Here is a 19,798-nt window from a genome sequence, read left to right as displayed (position 1 = left end):
ATTCCCTAGCAACCGCAAGCTGAGCAGCTCAAACCAGCTGTCTGGCCAGCCTGGGCGAGGGGCACAGGCCCAGGGCCTGGAAGTCTGCAGCTCCTGGATCAGGCAGGGCTCAAAGCCAGGCTGGTGGGAGCTGGGGCTGGGACCTGCCGGGAGAGCCACAGGGGAGGGGCCTGCCCAACTTCGGGCTGGGCCAGCCAGGCTTCTGCCAGGCCATCTGGAGCAGGACTGTGTGTGTGTGCTTGTGTACTGGGCTGAGGGGTGCCTCCCAGGTCATGTGGGTGGCTGGGAGCTGTGGGGTTGTGACCTGGCCCTCCTAGCAAGCCTCTGGCTCCCCTGTGGTCAGTTTCACTTCTGACATCTGGTCAAGTTCACAGCTGGCCAGCTTCCTGCATGGCCATTTTCACTTTCCCTCTCCAAGGTCTGGCAGCTAAGGCCCCCACTCTGTCTCCATCCCACTTAACTCCATGGTGACACATGTGAATTTGCTGGATTTCTGTTAAAACGTCCCCATTATGTGGGGGGGGGGGGGGGGAAATAGGACAGGAACTCACTGAGTTCGAAATTATACCCAGGTCCCTACCACACACACACAACCCCCTACCAACTCAAACCACGTATTTTCCAGAAAATCTCTGTACAATTTTTCTTTCTTTGCTATTTAATGTTCATCATTTATGTTTTATGTGTAGGTTTCAGGAGGACCCAAGAAATGATTACACAGGATGCAAGGGGCAGGTGACCAGGAGGGTGACAAGGATTCTGGAGCTCACAGCTCCCAGCCAGGGGAGGGAGTGGGCAATAGGGTTCCATCTCAGCCCAAAGGGAGACAGGAGGGGCCCCAGAACCAAACACATGCTAAAACATACTTGCAACCTCCAACCCTCTCCCCGGCTGCTGGGGAGGAAAATAAATACCTCCAACTCTGTCCCACTCCCCAAGTTCACAGGTGAGGGGTCAGCAGGTGAATTTCCTCCTCCTGTTACTGATTCAGGTCAAAGAAGTGCCGTCTATGTACAATGTCCCCAGTCCCTTATACAGGGGTGAGAGGCCCCTGGGCTGGGGAGGGGGTGGCTGGCAGTGCACACCCTGCTCGGGGCTCGTTCATGCTAAATAGAGGGGGGCCACACTCATTCCAACAGCAAGCAAAACAGAACAGGTCAGGAGGGACCTCACGGCCCCTTTCTGGTACCAAACTCGGGAAGAAGCAGTCCTTTGAAGGGTCATCTAAACTCAGAAGAGACCCTCGACGGGCCACACTCTGTTTCTTCCTGCTGCGTTCCCACACTGATCCACTTTTCATCACTGCAGCCTCCGGGGCCCAGCCAAACCCGTGCTTGCAGCGAAAGGGTGGAGGGGGGAGAATTCCTCCACGTGCAGGCCCTTGGAAGGCAGGCGCCAGCTCAAGCCTCAGTCGTCCTTGGCCCGCCAAACCCGGGGGTGAGGCAAGACGGCGAGCAGAGTTCAGTTCCCTTCGATGCTTCTCTGGCAGCTGCCCCAGAAGGATCCGGCCTTGGCCCAAGAGAGAGAACTCTTGGAGAGAAGCAACATTTCTCATCCTGTGTGTGTCTCTGTGAATCTGTGTGCTGCAGGTTGTGGGGGGGGCGGTCCTTAGTTCCCGACCCCCCAGGGCTAACTCCAGGGGAAGATGCTGCCTGTGTTAGCTCCGGGTCTGTGGTGGGATGGCAAATACTTACAGACTGGCCACACCACAGATGTCACGCTGGCCTGCCTGAGGGGACAGGCAGAGGGAAGCCGCACTCCTTGCCACAAACCCCAACTCTGACTGGAGTCAGGACAGACCAGGGGGTCAGGCCTTGGGTGAAGCATCTGCCCTTCACAGAGGCTGGACAGGCCTGGAGATGGTGAAGAGCAGACTGGGTTTGGCTGTGAGACACTTGCCAGAGGGTGGCCTGGTCCTCTCCAGCAAGCCTGAGGCCTGCACCCCTCATTCAGGGTGAGGGGACAGCTCATCTTTGGCTTCTTCGTTGCTGGATGCTTTGGGCAAATGACTACCTCTCTCTGGGCCTTACAGTCCTATACGACGAGGGGGATAGACTAGATTTCAACCCCCTTACCAGCTCTGACAAACCTCTGAGGCTCTTCATCTTAGGCCAGAGGGGAGGAGGAGAGGGGGCTGAGGGACGTTTAGGTCACGACGGTGCTCCCTCGTCCCCCAAGTTCACAGTGTAGTGTCCATGGCTCTGCTTCCTCAGTCTCTCCCTCTGAGTCTCTGGAGCCTTGTCATGCCCCCAACACCATCCCTGGTGTCAGTCCCCCAGATATGACAACCTGCTAAGGTGGGAAGGGCTGGCACCCCGAGAAGCAGGGCAAGAAGAGAGCAGGAGGCCTGAGATGGCAACAGGGCAGAGAGGGTGGGTGAGGCAGCAGGGGCACTTATGGCGCTGGAGAGGGAGAAGCCATGATTGGAAGCGGAGGGACAACACAGGAGCAGTGATGGGGCTGTGGTTCGGGGGCCCAGGCTCTGAGGCCCTGCCCAGAGTCGGGCAGCTCTGACCCGCAGGGTTGGCTGGAGCATTAGTCGTTGGAATGTGGGGGCAGGGCAGGGGCTCCCGGGCCGGCTCACACGGGGGACGTGGCCGTAGACTCGCTGCACAGGCTCTCCACGATGTCGGCTCGCTGGATGCGGCGCAGGGCCGCCAGGAGGGTGTCGAGTGTGGCGCTGTCCTGGGCGGCCCAGCTGGCCAGCAGGGCACGAGCAGGACAGGCCTCGTGGGTGAAGGAGTCTATGTGCTCAGGCTGGTAACCCAACTCGCCTGCCAGATGCCGCCAGGTGTCCCCCGCAGAGCCATTGAGCAGCTTCTCCACCTCCTCCCGCTTGGCCAGCGGCAGGCTGCTGTAGAGGCCTCCATCACCCTTGAGGGCTGCCAAGAACCCAGGGGGAGTCAGGCACTACCCACTAGGCCCCCTTTCTCCCACAGTGGGTGTGGGGGCCTGGAATAAGACCCAAGATGGGCTGAGGCATTTCTCCTCTCAGTCTGGGGAGGACCCAAGAGCCTAGAAGCAGAGGGATGCCCAAGATGCAGTCCTGGATGTGGGCAGGGCAGTGCAGGCACCCGGGGGATGCTGACTCATGTCTCTTCCTCATCCTTAGCTCCAGAACCATCCCCAGCCCCTAACTTCCCTGCCCTGCCCCCCAGCAATTAATCAAGGCAGAGGAGACAGGACTTCTGGTCCTAGACTCAACTGCAGCAAACTGTCTGGAGCTGGGCTATGGGCTACCAATTAGGGGACATAATTAACTACTTGTTCCCCAGAAGTCCTGGGCAGGAGGCTAATTGCAGCCACTCTGAGGAGTAATTAGCTCTGGGGGACAATTAGCTTGATGAGTCTAGATGCTCCAGTTTGTCAAAGCTTCTGTTTCCCAAGTCATTCCACTGGCAAGGGCCTCTTCGACCCGCTCTCTCACCCCGCCTCTTCCATCCTTCACCCAGAGGTCTGCAGCCAGCCCCTCCGCAGTCCCTCCTGCAGTCTAATCCTGGTTCCTCCTGTTCTCCCTCTCTCAGTAACCCCCCGCCCGGCCCCGCTGCTCACCCTGGCTTGCAGCAGTCTGCGTGTGGGGCTGCTGGTCATGCAGGCTCTGGCTGTCCACAGAGATGCCGCTGTCGCTGTGCAGCTTTTCTCCCTCTGGTGGGGGTGTCTGGTTCACAGGTCGGCTGTTGGCTCCTTGCTTGTTCTGCTTGCAGCTGTTCCACCTGGAGCCGGAGCACAGGCCCAGTCTCAGAGCCTGAGGAGCCACACGGCCACGTGGCTAAAGTGTCTGTGCTCTGGCGTGTGAGCACCAGAGGCCTGGTGGGGGCTGGTCTTTAACCCCCGCCCAGCACGGGAGGCTCTCTACACACCTGTCCTTCCTCTACATACCTGTCCCCGGCCCACACCAGAAGCACCGTGAGGGCACAGCGGCACCCAGAGCTTGGTGTATGTGGCCGGTGTTCAGTAAATGTCCATGGGATGAATGGTGCACAAATAAATGACTTCCCACAATTTCACTTTTCCCAATCTTTCCTTCTAAAGTACTCCCACATGTGTGCAGGCGTACGTGTAAGGATTTCCCCTGCTATTATAAGCAATAAGGAAAAACTAAAAGCAAACCAAATGTCCATCGATAGGAGACTGGTTAAATAAATTATACTCCACCCATATTATTGAATGAGCAGTTATAAATAATCAGATAATCTGTATGTTCTGAGGAAAGTTCTCCCAAGCGAGATTAGTGAAAAAGTTAAGTTGTAGAAGATGTAGAGTGTGATCAAATTGATGTTAAAAAAAAGCCAGCCTGTGTGTACGTATAAACTATAAAAGGTTTTATACACATGTGTTTATAAATGCATAGAAAATGGCTAGAAGGGATCCATTCCAAACAGATTCCAAAGAGGAGAGGGGTAGGTAGGATTTGGGGAGATAAAAGGAGGTTTTACTACTTTTTGCTTTACAAGACATTGATCTTCTCTGCATTATCCCAAACAACCATGTTATTTCTTTGATGATTTTTTCTGAAGAATGGAAAATGCATTTAAAACATCTAAAATGCTTTCGAGGTCTTCTCCACATCCTGGATTTCTGGACATGAGTGCCATAACATCCATGTGTGACATGGCAAAGAAAGATACACACACACAGAGGTAACTGTGTGAATAAATGGGGTCTAGGGAATGAGGATGCAAAGAGCTGGTAAAAGAAGCTCTGTGTGCAGTTGGAGGCTGAGGAGTCAGCTGGGGAGCAGAATGGGGGTGGGGAGGTGCTGGCATCAGGACAGGACAGGATGATCCCCTTCCTTTCCTCCTGCTGACCTGCCACACCTTGAAGTAAAGACTTCAGAGTGAAGTTGATGGCAAGTGAGGAGGAGCTTAGTTTGGGGTTGAGTTAAAAGAATGTGTGCCTTTTCGGGTCATGGTCACAGCAAAGCTCTCCCTGAGGCCAAATATCTGGCTCCCTGTCTCGGGTTCCCCCTCTCACCTCTTGAAGGCGATGTAGGCCACAAGGCCCACAACCACAGCAGCCAGGATGGAGCAATAGACAGGGATGAGGTTGTCGGCGGTGCCTCGGGTCACCACAGGCTGGGAGCTGCCCATCACTGTGGTCACCACATCTGACACAGTGCTGGTTACCAGATCTTGCTCTGGAGGTACTTCCGGCTCCTGGGTGCTGGGGTCTGTGCTGTCTGAGCCCTCTGGGGGTGTGGCCCGTGTAATCCAACGTCCAGGGATCTCTGGGAGAAAAGGCTACAGGAGTGAGGACCCACTTCCCCCCGAGTCCCTCCCCTAGGTTTTGACCCCCAGAGCTTCACCCCAGCCCCGGCCGGCCCTGCCCCAGGTGCTTGTATGCTCAGCGGCTACACATACAGGTGTGGGCTGGGATGGGATATACGACATCACGATGGTGGAGAAGACCAAGGATCTAAGACCCTCTCTCTCACCCCGCCTCTTCCATCCTTCCTGTGTGACTCTGAACCAGTTCCTTCGACTCTCAGGACCTCAATTTCTGTATCTATAGAATGGGGATATCAAAAGAGATAGTCTTCAAGCTCCTTTCCATCTCAGGGAAAGCTGTGACCCTAGAATTCAACTCTGCCTACTCTAGGTACCCAGAAGCCTCGCGTGGAGATAAACACACAAAGAAGAAAATGAGCTCAAGGATGCCTCCAGCTGGAATCAGGCTAGCAAAATGTAGTTTCTCTGGCCCCAGGTAGTCCTAGTGGTCCCAGTCGCCCGTCCCAAAGCAGGATAAGAGTAGTCGGGTGTGGCAGAGAGGTACTGTCCGACGCACCACCCTCTGAGAGCTGGCACCAGCCTTCGTTCCAGTCTCTCACGTCCCAGCTCTAGGCTCGGGCAGGGTGGGGAGGTACACAGCTGGCTCGCTTCCCTCCAGCCGGTCCATGGATAGTGGCTAGCCTCTACTTCCTGCCCCGTGTAGCCCCCATACCATCTGATCTTGCCATCCAGAGAGGACAGTGTCAGACAGCCCAAACCCAAGTGGGGAAGGATGAGGACTGCTGGCGGAGAGCAAGCCCCCAGACCAGGCACTGCCCCATCTCAGGGGAGGGAGACTGCTCTGCCACCCATTTAGGTTCTTTCATACCAGCTGGACACTGCCAGCCTCCCTGGTAGGGGACTGAGCACTCCCTGGCAGCAGTGGGTGGTATTTTCCATTCTGTCACCCAGCTGAAGGCGGTACCTGGGGTTGTGGGCTCTGGACGACCTGGGGGGACCTGTCTGGGCAGAGCTGCCTACCCCATCTATCCTCGCTTCCCACACCTGAGGCAGGGAGGGAAAGCAGACAGGACATGCCACTGGGGTGAAGCATGGGCACTTTGCTCCCCAGATTTGCCCCACTCAGCCCTCAGTTTGCCCACCCAAGTTAGAGTTGAAGCTGCCCACTGGTTTTCTAGACCTCCTTGGCTCAAGGCAAAGATGATTCAAAGGCCCCCATTTTCAGCACCTTCTAAGGAATAAGGTCCCCAGATGTGACTGGAATCCATCTGGCTGGCACTGGCGAGGGGGCTGCCATCTGCTGCCTTATCCCTCCCTTCCTCATCTCAGTCCTGGGAAGGAGGGGGTGGAAGAAGTGGGGCAAGGAGTGGAGGAGACGCAGCCCTTCCTTCTGACAAGGCGCTGGTTTGGGGAGGGTCTTCTCTTGCCTGGATAGGGGACTGGGCCAGCTGGAGGGGCAATCTGAGCCCCGAGGCTGAGGGTACAGCTCTGCTCAAGTGACCCAAACCCAGAGGCTGAAGGCACGGTTAGGTGGAAGGCCAGTGAATCAGGCATCACAGAGATTCAAGAGCAGAAGGGAAGAGCTGAGGGAGGGTGGTAGCCAGACAAGGCTGAATACAGCGCTTCCAGGGCGCTTTCCCCTGGTCTCCTGAATGTCCCCCTAACGGAGGGCGAGGATGAGATCCAGATGTGACCACGTCCTCTGGCATTCCAACCCACTAAGCCCCTGGCAGGTCCTGACAGCCGTTTCCGGCATAGGAGCTCTCAGACTTGGGGGTGGGTAGTAGAAAGAAGGACTGGGTTACTCCTTCTAAATCCAAATTTCTCTAGTTGAGGGCTAGGGGGTCAGGTTCTGCCCCCAAGGTGGGCGAGTCACCATGTGGACACCTGAAATGTATATGCAAGGAATATACCCTGCACTGGAGGGGAGGAGGGCGGCCAAACTACCACAAATCAAATTCCATTTCCTGAAATGCTCCCCCCTGCCCTGGAGCTGACATTTAACCCGGGACAAGCAGAGCGGTATCTGGAAGGAATCTGTGAATGCCCCTGTAGGCAGAGCCCACCCTCCTCCCAGCAGGCACCTTGGTTTGCTCTAACCGCACCCCTAGCTCCTACCCTCCAGCAGCCGGTCCCAACTTGCCCACAGAAGCGTGCCACCCGCTGCCCGTTGCAGGCTGCTGAAACTCCCCCTGCTCTGCCCTGCGCCTGAGGCTACTTGCCTGTCTCTGGCCCAGGGCAACTGCCACCAGAACTACCACGTCCCACTCCTCCACCCCAAGCCCACATCCCAGTGTAGGAAGCTTCACGCACAGGCTTGGCCTCAGCCCAGCTTAACAGCCCTCTCCACCCTGAGGTCCCGGCACCAGAGGATCACAGGATTTGGAAGGCCGGCTTGGGTGTGTCAGAGCAGAGGCTCTCCACAGCAGGGGATCTGCCTCCCCCACCCGACTGGGGGCAGACTGAAGGCAGAGGCTGCGATGCCCCCAGCACAAAGGGGAGATATCTCCTGGGAACTGGGTGCTGGGACCATCTCCCTCAGCAGACTGGGGCAAAGGCCAACTCTGTCCTGTCCAACTCAGGGCTCCCAGAAGGAGGCACTTGTTGCCTGCTCAAAGCAAGAGCACCCTGAGGGTTAGGTCCCAAAGGGAAATAGCTAAACGGGTGCCCAGTCATAGAGCGACAGAAAGTAAAGGCACTGTCAACCTCTCCCCCAAGATGAATGTCACCAACCAGGGGACCAAAACAGTTCTGCCCGGCTACCACAGGGCTTCCTCCTCCCATGTCAGGAACTGCCCATCCAACTAAGGTGGGCACAGCCAGCTCCCATCTCCCCAGGGAGCTGAGGGCTCTCCACATGCACCTGCCTCATCCTCAGGCTCCCAAACCCCAGGCCTGCTGCTTCCTCTTCCTTCTCTGTCCCAAAGCCCCTGTTCCCACGATCTCCTTAGTGTTCCCTGGGTCTCACTTCATCCTTGGCTAAACTGTAACAGTGACTACTGACTCCTCCCCAGCAAGTTGAAGTGAACCATCCCCCTTCCTTAACCTGGAAACCCTGTGACCAGTAGGAAACCGAGGTTCAGAAACCAAAGCGACCTTCTTGATGTCACTCGGTAAGTGACAGGGTGGCGGACTCCATCCCAGGTCTCAGAGCCAAAGGGTCCCAGTTGCAGAGGGTCCTCAGGCCCCTCCTCCAGTTCAGAGAGTCGACCTCAGGCTCAAACATGCGCCATCTGTGCTCCGGCCATGGAGGCCCCTGTCTGCCGCTCATCTGCCACCCACCCAGTCCCGAGCCGGCAGCCACAGGTTACCAAAGCGTGGGAACCCAGTGTGGCCTGGGAGGATCAGGCTGGCTTTCCAAACACTTCGCCCAGAGGGGCTAACAGTGGATGCGGTCCTTTGGTGGGAAAGATCAGGAGGGTGTCTGCTGGCTCGAGGCCATGGGGGGCTGCCGCTGCAGGCCACAGCCGGACCCTTGCAGAACCTGCCGGCCAGGGTCGACGCCCTCCCAGCCGGCCCTGCGCGCTCGCAGCCCCTCGCGCCCTCCCAGCCCCGCAGCCCCGGCCCCTCACCCTCGCACTCGGCGTCCGCCCAGCGCGTGCACTCCCGCAGCTGGCGTTCCGTGTCCTCACACACCGTGCAGGGCAGGCAGGGGTCCACGTGGTTGGCCTCGTCGGAGTACGTGCCGTCGGGGCACTCCTCGCACACGGTGTTCTGCTTGTCCTGGCACGAGAACACGAGCCCCGAGCCCGCCTCGCACACGCGGCACGCCTCGCAGCGGCCCGTCGTCTCGTCCTGGTAGTAGCCGTAGGCGCAGCGGCACACGGCGTCGTCCGCCTCCACGCAGGGCGCCGACATGCTCTGCAGCCCCACGCATTCCGTGCACGGCTTACACGGCTCCGTGGCGCTCACCACGTCCGAGAAGGTCACGCCTGAGGACAGAGGGATGGGCGGCATGGGGGTGGGGGAGCCGCACCCCGATTTTAGTCGCCTGCCCTTGGGGCACTTGGGACGCTGGAGGCCCTCCCGGCCCCATCCCTGGAGCCCCTCTGCCCACCTCGTCCCCTCATGGACTCCCCCCCCTTCTCCCTCCCATCCCTGATTCTGGGTGTGGGAAAGCTGGGAAGGAGAAAGGGAGCCAGGAGCCCCATGCTCCGGCCCCGGAAACTCTGGCCCTGAAGTCTCAGGGGGTAACACAGCTGGTGCCGGTAAATTTCTTGGCAGATTCTCTCGGAGAGTTCCCAGCATGATTAAGGAATAATCTGAGCGTGGTTCCCACCCAGCCCTTCCCCCAGGCCAGAGTTGAGCTGTGAACCCAGCCCAGGCATAGCCAGCCTTCCAAGAGAGCCTCCACTGCCCTTCATTTCTATCCGCACAGGCAGCGGCTCAGGTGTGGCCTGGATGGGAGTGACTAGGGTTAGATGACAAAATCTCCCACCCATGGCGCTGCCCCACGCTGCTGAAGGGCTTGACTCCAGAGGGTGGGGACGGGACTCCTGGTAAGAAAGGCACAGCAGGAGAGGTTGAAGCTAGAAGGAATAAAGGACTTGTGTGTGTGGTCCCTCTTTGCACGAGACAGAGAGGACCCTGGCATCCCTCCCCTTATTCTGGAGCATGAGTCAAAGGGCATGGAGGAAAAATTTCCAAGCTTACTCCTGACTCATGTGCTTGAGTAAGGGGACGGATGCCAGGGTCCTTTCTGCCTCGTGCAAAGAGCGGGTAGGCACAGAGCCATATCTTCTTTACCCTTTCTAGCCCAGGGTGGGGGACTCCATGCCAAACTGAATCCAAGAGAATGTATCCTTGCTCCAAGGGCAGGAAGAACACACATTTAGGATCTGAGAACCGGGGAAAGAGGATAGCTCAGAATGTGGCAGTAGAGGTAGAAGATTAGGATCCCAATGGAGGGAAATTGGGGCTTGCTGTGGAGGTCCTATCTTAACCTTCTCCAACGGCATCCAGAGACAAGATGGAGCACAGGGTCATTATCTTGGAGGCTGGGATTAGGGCTGGAAAAGCAAACAGGGGAAAAAGCAGAGAGAAGTGAAAAGAGCAGCAGTTGGGAGTTGGGGGATGGATGGAGAGAAGAAAAGATAGAGATGGGTCTAAAGAGAGCCTTCAGTTTCAATTCACTTCTGGCAGAGCAACTCCTGTGTTTCTCTTCCTAGGCATCAAGCAGATCTGGATTCAAAACCTGCTCCCATCACTTTAGCTGTGTGACTCTGGGTGTCTTACTTAACCTCTCTGAGCTTTTTTCTTTCTTTGTAAAACTGGGAATAATGTCTCTGTTCACAGGGTTGTGGTGAGGAATAAGTGAAATTCCACCATAAAGCACTTGACACACAGCAGGGATCCTGTAACAGTTGGGCCCCTGGGGTGGGCAATGATAAATTCAGTAGCAGGGAGACAGTCAAACAGAAAGGACTTCCAAACATAAACAGCAAAGGCAAGACGTCCAATTTATACAAGAAGCTCCTATCTAGTTGGCATGTGGCAGTGGGGTGAGTCTAGTCACACGGGAGGGGAAGGAGAGGGCCCTGCTCATGGGAAAATACAGAAAATTAGCTGCGAACTCCTAGGAGAGGGTTTTAGGGGGCGGGAAAAATGTGGTCTTTTCTGGCAGAGAATGAAGGCAGGAGCTTAATGGGTTTCCTTGTGGAAACGTTTTGAGGATAGAGGGAAAGTCCGCTGGGGTCTCCATCCCATAAAGTAGACTTTTAAAGGCAGCCTGTTAACACAGCTGGGGGAGGGGGGAAAATGTGAGAGAAGAGGAAGGGAGGGGAGTGGAGGGAGGATGTGGGATTTCTGAGCTGCCTCTCTGCTCCCCTTCCCTGAAGATGCCCTCTCTCAGCCTCCTGTATCCCAGCCCTTGCTTTGACAAAAGGATTAGAGTCCCATCCTGGGAGACTTAGGGTTCAAAGAGAAGAGGTCCTGGGTAAGAAATGAAGAGGACAGCATGGGAGATTCCAGGGCAGCTGTGATTGGCTAGGCCTGCCCTGGGATGGAAACCCTGTTAGGCCAGGGCCAGGGGAGGTACCCAGACGGCAAGGTAGCAAAGGGATGTCTAGCCTTCCCTACCTGGCATCCCTCTGCTGGGGGATGGAGTTACAGGATCCACAAGCACAGAAATAGGAAAACTGTGTGTGGGACACCAAGGAGCTGGGGTTGCCTGAAACATAGATATGCTGTGTGCAGAGTGGTACCTGGAGGTCGTGATGGTGGTGGTGGCGGTGGCAAGACACCCAAGGTAAGACAGGCAGATTCAGAGTTCCCAGTTCCTATACCCTGGTTTCCCAACATGATTAAAGAACAATCTCAGTAGAGTTCCCACTGGCCCCCCAGGTGGGCACTGAGTGCCAGGTAGAAGGCAGGACCTAACTGTCAAGAGGAAAGGTTTCCAGAGTCAGGAAAAGGGTTCACGGCCTGAAAGCAACTGGTTGGGGGGAGGCATCCATCAGAGATGAGACATGCGTCAGAGATGAGACAAGGGCACAGAATTTCAGATCACAGACCCACCACCTCATCCAGAACCTCTGGAAGATGGGGTTCTCTCCCCTCCTCAAGGAAATCCCAGGTAGGAATGGCCACAGTGCCCCTCCCCCCTGTTGCACCCAACATCACTCCTCAGTAAGGACATCCTTGTAATACTCCAACCCCCATCCCTGTTGCCTGGGGAAAACTCTTTCCTGTCAGAACTGGAGTACAGTTGCCCTGGGGAGCAGTGGCAGGGGGAGGGGGGGATAGTGGGAGGTGCTGGGGGTTGATGGGGGGTGGTAGCCACACCCTCCCAGGATCCCCCAAGGTCAGTCTCCAGGGTAGCTAGGATTTGATCCTCTTCCCCTCCCCCAAATGCGCTGAGGGTAAGTGGCAGCCATTGATTTTGCAGCGCAGATGATATTTTTAGCTGATCTTAGCATCAGCTACTCCTCCCACCTAGCCACACTCTTCTACTAGGCCTCTCTACTTGGGGGCTGGGAACGGGCACCCCCTGGGGATCCCCTATCATGCCCCTCTTCTCCCTCTGTATACTTCCCTCATCCATTCTGAGCTGCCCCTCTCTGTCTCCTATGCTGGGTCAGACTCACTTCTGGCACCCATGCGGTGGTGGGCCAGAGTTCCTGCCAGGACCCAGAGCGCTTGTAAGGCCTCTACTGGGCATGCCTGCCAGTCCCCTTGCCCTCCCTTCCAATCTGCTCTCCTTCCCCCACCGGCCACTTTCTACTTACTGTCTAGGCAGGGTTCACACACGGTCTGGTTGGCTCCGCAAGGCTGGGCCACGCCCTCACCCAGGTTGCAGGCTTTGCAGCACTCTCCGCTGTGGGTGTACAGGTCCGTGGGGCACGCCTCCTTGGCACCTCCAAGGGACACCTGGGTGGGGGAAGATCAGAAGGTCAGATGGGCAAGAGAAAGGGGACAGGATGTATTCTGAGGGAGCAAACACCCCTTCCTAAAGCCTTCTATTGGAACCACCTGGCCTGGGATGAGCTCACCAGGGAGGCATTTGGCACTTGAAAGCTGACAGGGAAGGAAGGCAAGGGGACAGCACAGCCCTGCAGGCTGCTGGGCTGTGAGATCAGAGCCTCGGATGCTGACCTTCTGAAAAGTTCACCTTGGGGTTATAGTAACTCCTGGAATCCCAAGGATACAGCATGTGGGGAAGGTAACCTGAGGATCAGCAGAGGGCCTTTGGGCAGCGGTCAGGAACCAGCAGGCAAGTTGCAGCTGGCTCAGGACTCCCGGCCAAGGGGGCAACTTGAAGCTGAAATCTAGCACAAACGCCACTTGCTAAGCTGCACACCTGCAGGGATGCATCTACCCTGAAGGGAGTCTTTTTCTAAGAAAGGCTAGCAGAGCTCTACTCTCGGTTCTGAATCCTACCATTCCATATATTAAGTATCAAATGGGAGGTGTCTGTACCCAAGAACAGGAGGCAGAGGAATGGGACCTTGGGTTCAAATCCTGACTCCACTCTGAAAGTTCTGACCTGCTCTGCATTTCCTTTGAGTTTTCATCTCTCTGGACAGCAAAGAGAGGGAGACAGCTCAGGGCCAAAGCAAATGAACAGCCAATCATCAGGAATCGGGTGCCAAGACGGGGGAAAAGGACGCCTGTTACCAATGATGAGAAAGTGGCTGCTCTCACCACCCAGTAGCCCTGCTCCCTCAGGGCTGATTTCCAGCCACCAGCCCTTTTCTCTCTACCCCCATACAGTCAGTGGGAACAGCACTGGAAACAGCGGAAAGGGGAATCAGATTCTTGCTGCCGAGGCATCTTTGCTCATGGATGGAATGATTTAGCACCAGATTCCCTAGAGGGAGGGGCTGCTGGCAGATTGCTTTATATTTCTGTTCCTTGAAAAAAATCTTAACGTCTAATAAAACTCCACAGCCTGTTTCCCTGGCTCCAGACCATGCAGTTCCCATTTGATGCTCAGAGGAAGTATGGGCTCTTGGATCATGGGACTAGAGAGGAGCCGTAAGGGTCATTTGGGCATTCCTTGCTTCTACATTGCCCACAGTGGCTCCCAATTCCTTTCAATTGTCCTGAGGTCTCACTAGGGTTCAGTGGAGGCAGGGGGATAGACAGGTTGGATCAGTCTAGGAGGCAGCCTAGGGTCCTCAAGAGACTGGTGGGAGGGTACAGGCAGCACAGGAGGGGAAGCTTGGGTGTTGCCACCGTCCACTCCCCAGGTGGCAGAAACACAGTGCTGGGAACATCTGCAGACCAGAAGCCGTGGCCCGGGGAGGGGGTAGTCCCAGATGCAGGCTTTCCCCCAGGAGGTGGGCAAGATTCCAGAAGGGTCTGTATAGATTTCTTTTCATCCTTCAGTATTCTGCTTAAATGGCACTTCATCAGGGAACTGGTCCTGTGGCCCCAGTCTCTTGCTTCGCCAGGTAGAGCTGCCCTGTCACATGTCCTCCCTGTTCACACCTATCTGCTCTGACACTCTACAGAGTCCCCCAGAGGACTGTCAGCTCCCTGAGGCCAAGGACTGTGGTTGCCTCAGTGCCTGTGATGGTACCTGGCACATATTAGGGACCCAACATGTATACTATGGAATATTTAAGAATATAATATTATACGGCCTCAATTAACTAGCACTCCAGCTATCCAGACTTTCTGGATAGCTGAGTTTCGGAAAGTCATGGCTTTGCTGTTCTCACCTAATGTTTCTCATTTTAACCATGGAGGCTGCACCTTCCTCCTCCTCTAGATCATGCCTTCACGGTTTCCCCATGACTCAGGGACTCAATATTTACATCAACAAGTATTCCAGGATGCAATGCAGTGAAGCCCTGTGCTCTTTATCCCAAAGTAACACACTTTTGTCTCTTTGAGTTCCCCTGTCAGTATTTCTTACAGTTCTGCCTGCTTCCTTCCTGTCAGGATATCAGTTGTCAATTCTCATTGCTACTAGTGGGACCTGAGCAGCCCCTGCCCCATTCTAATTTCTGGTGGTTCAGTGGTAAAGAATCCCCCTGCCAGTGCAGGAAACGTGGATTCAATTCTTGGGTCAGGAAGATCTGGAGAAGGAAATGTTAACCCACTCCAGTATTCTTGCCTGGGAAATCCTATGGACAGAGGAGCCTGGCCAGGTTCAGGTAAGATGGCTACAGTCCATGGGATAGCAAAAGAGCTGGACATGACTTAGTGACTAAACAACAACAAAGTGAATCTTTAGAAAATATGTAACTAGCCCTGGGAAGAAGGTATATAAATCGAGTGTAAGCAGGATCTGAACTAGAAGAGGGCAATACTCAGAGTAAAACGTCTGCCTTCCTCCTCCACTGCCTTCACTGCTCTGATTACTGGCTCATGGCTTACAAGTTGGGTGACCTGGGACAGGTTTTGAATTTCTCTGTGCCTTAGTTTCTTTGTCATTAGGTAACCATGACAGTTTCTGCCTCTCAGGGTTGCTGGAGGCAGTAAATAAATGAGTATGATGTTTATTCACTTTTGGGACCTCTCTTTTCTCTTTTCCAAGGTCTTTTGTGGCTTTTGGCTGTGTTCCAGTTAGTTGAGGCTGCTACAGACCTGGGTTTCAGATAGCTGAGGGGGTCTGTCTATGGCATTCGGTGGGCAGAGGGGCAGCCTCATGCAAGCCCCTCTTCTGGAAGCCTCTCTCCCTGTGGCAGCCTGTGGTCCTCTCTCTTCTCCAAAGCCTTCCGTTTGGAATCCAGGCCACATAATTAGTAACCATGTGTTTCCTAAGCTTGTTTTGTTTTCTATTTCAAAACATTCCATATCTGCTACTTAATAGTATGCTACTTTGGGTCAATTCTCAATCTCTCTAAACCTCAATTTCCCCCTAAAACGCTGGATTGGTGATATCTACTATCCAAGTTTGCTTTGAAAATTAAATGAAATAAGGTATGTAACTCTGCCTGGTGCATAATAGGAGTTCAGTAAATGTTGGTTACCAAGTAAGTGTTTTGTCTTATAGAGAGTGAGCTGCTGAGCCTGAGGGGTAAGTAGTGGGAGAGGAGAACTGAGCCATCCCCAAACAGGGGAAACCATCTCAGAGTAGGGGGCAGGATAGAAATGGAGAGAGATTTACCCACCAAGAGGAGTCTGAAGAGGGTATGCAGGCCAAAGGAGGCTGGAGAACTGCTCTGTTTAAAGTTAACTAACTCAAATATTTACTGGGCACTAAACTAAGAGTTTCCAATGAGACAGGGTCCCTGATTCTTGGCAGGAGTCACAGTGCCATGAGGGAGAGGCAATATCACCTCAAACAGCTGTTCCAGAAGCCGAGGAGGAAGGCTTGAGGGACAGACGTGGAAACTGAGGCCCTCAGAAGTCATGCCCGGAAGTGGCTGGGAAGCACTAACCTGACTACACCAACTATTGGTCCAAGGCCGGGCAATCCTGGGAAGTGGGATTGGGGGTGGGGTCACTAGGACTCAGGCTAATTGTTCCAAAATGAGCAATTTACCAAAATGATAGACACATTTGCTTGAAATTTACGTTTATTATATTTACTCATTCCATTTTCGAGAATGTTTGCAAATCTTTTTTTGCCATGTCCTGGCTTTCAAGAAACTAAGGTGGAAATACCGTTAGGTGAACTGACTTTTTAATAATTACTTAAAAAAAAAAAACTGAACAAAACAGAAAGCACGCCAAAATAGGTGAAAGAATTTGAAACTATAGGAAGGCTTCAGTGTGATGAGTCCTAACTATTCATAATAGCTTCAGCAAGGGTTCCTTAGGTGAATGGAGCCACTGGCTGGGTGAAGGGGTTGGAGAATTTTCAAATATGGGAAGGCTCTTTTGAGACCAATGCAAACTCTGAGGAGGCACTGGCACATGCCCCCCCCTCCCATCCCTTGAAACAGGGGTGGAGTTTGAGGGGGAAAACAAGATCTAATTACTGAGGAGGATGCTGCAGGAAGACTTTGAAAGGGAGCAGGGCTCGGGGGGGGGGGGGGGGGGGGCGGTGAAGGGGGTCAGTTACAAATTTGCGGTGCCAAGGGCATAGGACAGTCTAATCTCCAGGTCTAGTGGTGGTTCAGGGCCACGTGTCCTTCCGTGATCTGGAAGGCTGGGCAGGGGAGTGTGCCTGGCATAAGGAGGAAAGAGTGAACTCCAAGTCAGGAATCCTGGGTTCCAACAAGGGTGCCACCACATACTAACTGCGGGAACCTAGTTTCCTTCCTGAGAGGTTCAGCTTTCTCAACTGTAAAATGGGAATAACTAGATTTGCTCTGCTGGGACCTTATACGGATTAAATAACACAAGAGAAATTACCCAGGGCAGTGCGTGGCACACGGTAGGCACTCAACCAATTTTATTATTCCCGCCTCCGCGCCTCGCACCCCAGGGAAGAATCGAGGCGCGTGAACGCGACCCGGCGGGTACAGCGGGGCGGGGACCCCTTCCCTCCCGGGGTCTCCTCCCCCGCCCGCTCCTGTCCTCGCATTTGCTGTCCTAGTTGCATCCCTATTAGGCGCATTAGCCAGCCGGCGGCTCCGGTTACAGACGTCTGAATGACAAAGTGCCTCCATTACCGGCGCGGCCCGCCAGTCGACCCGCCGGGACGCGCTCCGGTTTCAGCACTCTCTTGCCGCGGCCCAGGAAGAAACTCGGACCGCTGCGGTGCGCAGGGCCAGCCCGTAGACAGCAGCCCCGCGGCGAGGCAGGGGTGAGGGCCGCAGGGGTGCGGGCGGCAGATTCTGCGCGGGTCCACCTTCCCGAGCCCCCGGGCCCTCCACCCCCTGCTCCCTTCCTTCCTCGCCTTTTCTCTATTCGGGCGACACTCTCCAGCCCAAATCCCGAGCCCACGCCCTCGCCCGTCCGGAATCCGGCTGCCCCAATCGCCGCTCCCGCGCACCCCCTCGACCCCCGCCCTCCGCCCGGCCCCGGCTGAAAAGCTTCTATAACCCGCGGTGTTAGTACGCAGACGTGCCCGCAGTCATTCCCAAATCCCCGGACGCAGCCACAGGTATGGGCCGCTCCGGGGGCCTGTGCTGAGCTTCGGGGATGGGTCTCTGCCCATCCGAGCCCCCATATTCCCGCCCGCTCGCCGCCGAGACACGCAGCTCTTTTCCGGAGCTGGGACGCCGGGCTGCCCCGTAAGACGTACGGGAGGTACCGAGCTGGCAGTCAGATGAGGGGCAGTCTCCCCAGGATTCTGGCTCAACTTGCTTGTGGGACCTTCCTTGACCAATTGGTTAAAACTCTCAAAGCCTCAGTCTCCTTGTCTGTAAAATGGGGGTTTGGGGGCTCAGTGCTCAGAGGGGATGAAGACGGCAGGGAGAGTGAGGACATCTCCATTGCAGAACCTTCCAGGGCCCTCCCTTCACGGCCACACACCGGCTCCTGAATGTCCTGTCAGATCTACCGGGCGGACCTCGACGCTAAGCCCGCAGTCCTCTGCCGAGATGTCTGAGAGCCTCTATCTTGTTCCGAGCCGGGAGTCTTTCACCGAAAGCTGGGCGGGGCGCGGGCAGAACCCCGACCCCCGCCCTCCGCCGTTCGCGGAAACGTAGCGAACGGTCGGGGCGGCGCTGCTGCAGGTTGACTTAACAGGGGGTCCGGGTGGCGGGTGAAGCGCGCAGTCCCGGTCGCGCCAGTAGCTGCGATCGCTCAGCCTTCGCGCCGCAGCGCCCCCTGCCGGCCGCCCTCGCCGGCGCGCCCCCTCGGCAGCGCTCGGCCTGGACCTTGCCCGCTTTGCGAGTCCCGCCTCTCTGCACCCCGAGAAGTGGCAGCGGCCAGAACCCTACAGACGGCGCCTGCTTCGTCCCATCCAGTCCGCAGCTCTGCTTCTAACCGCGAGAATAAATGCGTAGAGGGAGCCCGCCGGTCGCTGGGGAACCGGGGAAGCGGGTTCGCCATGGCGAGGTGGGCACTCCTTTCCCAGCCTGGGACCCCAAACCACAATTCCCCGACCCCGCGAGAAAGAGCGCGGGACACATGCGGGAAGAGTCTGCGTCTCTGCTCTCTCTTCTCGTCCCACTGTCTCTCGGCGGACAGGCGGGGCCCAGACCACTCAGGGTCTGCTCTCCCTACTCCGCCCTCTCTCCTTTTGCTTCCCTCTCTCCATCTCCCTCACCAGCGTCCCTTTTCTGCCCTGCCTAACCCACTTCCCTCCCTTCAACAGAGCCCCGCTCCCCGAACCTCTCCCTCCCACGCCCCTCCCCCCACCCCATTGTCTGGCTGGTCTTCATTGTCCGATGCCCGGTCCCCTTGCCTCCAGTCCCTCCATCCTCCTCCCACACCGTTCTTATCTCCTCGTCTCGCGTTCCCCACCCCAACCACGCTCGCCCCTCACTTTTCTAGTTCCCGTCCCATTCTTCGTCCTTCTCTAGCCTGGGTTCCGTCCCACGACTCTCCAGAGAACAAGATGCTCAGAGAGAAAGTCGCCTCGAGATCCCGCATTCAAGCGCCCTCTTCCGAAGAACCCAGGCATCCGAGAGCCCCATGACTCTCTCCTGAGAGACCCCTCCCAGCTCCTCCACACACACCTATGGCACACGAGGACGTGCTTCCGTGCGCCTCTCTTCTCCGCATCTTTACCTTAAATCTCAGGGTCGCCTCTTCTCTCGGAGAACCTGAGAAGCTCCTCCGTGGATACTGGCATCGGAGCTTCTTTCTCGCAATCCACCCCCCCAGCATCTGGGACCCCAACGCTCTTTTCTGCTTTTCATCAGGGAAACCTGGACTCATCGAGGTATCGGTCCCGGGAAAGAGCGCGAGCTCCCCTCCAGCTAGCACTCACCGCCAGGAGCAGCAGCAGCAGCAGGCGCGGCCCGTCCATGGCGCGGCCGGCGGCACCTGACCCCATCGCCCGCCTCCCGCGGCAGCGCTCGGCTTTCAGTTCAGCCCGCTCCGCGGACCGATGGGGCTGCGCGGCGCAGCGCTCCAGCGCCAGCCCCTCAGAGCTGGCGGAGGCTCGGCTCCCTCTGGCTGCCGGCGGGAGGGGCTAGGAGAAGCCAGTGCGGCGGCCCCGCCCTCTCCCCGCCCAGCCCGCCCACCCCCGGAACCGCGCCCGCCCTCCCCGCGGTCTCCCGGAGAGGAGAGGCGGAAAGGGACTTCGTGCAGGGAGCCGCGCCCGTGCGCCCCGCTGC

General features: G+C 56.3%; 1 protein-coding gene across 1 annotated transcript; it reads right to left on the bottom strand.

The window, feature by feature from the left end:
* Positions 1-672: 672 nt before the first annotated feature.
* On the bottom strand, positions 673-19,515 carry NGFR (nerve growth factor receptor). Its single transcript, XM_065909756.1, has 6 exons — positions 19,450-19,515; positions 12,455-12,596; positions 8,801-9,160; positions 4,975-5,227; positions 3,553-3,713; positions 673-2,882 (listed from the first exon to the last, which is right to left on the bottom strand). Exons 1-6 carry the CDS (start codon positions 19,513-19,515, stop codon positions 2,581-2,583), a joined length of 1,284 nt encoding a protein of 427 aa, XP_065765828.1. The 3' UTR covers positions 673-2,580.
* Between the last annotated feature and the right edge of the window lie 283 nt (positions 19,516-19,798).

This window comes from Muntiacus reevesi, chromosome 18, assembly GCF_963930625.1.
Source record: "Muntiacus reevesi chromosome 18, mMunRee1.1, whole genome shotgun sequence".
NCBI classification, from domain to species: domain Eukaryota; kingdom Metazoa; phylum Chordata; class Mammalia; order Artiodactyla; family Cervidae; genus Muntiacus; species Muntiacus reevesi.
The sequence above is the reverse complement of the archived record's forward strand: the minus strand, read 5'-3'. Positions and strand labels throughout refer to the sequence as shown.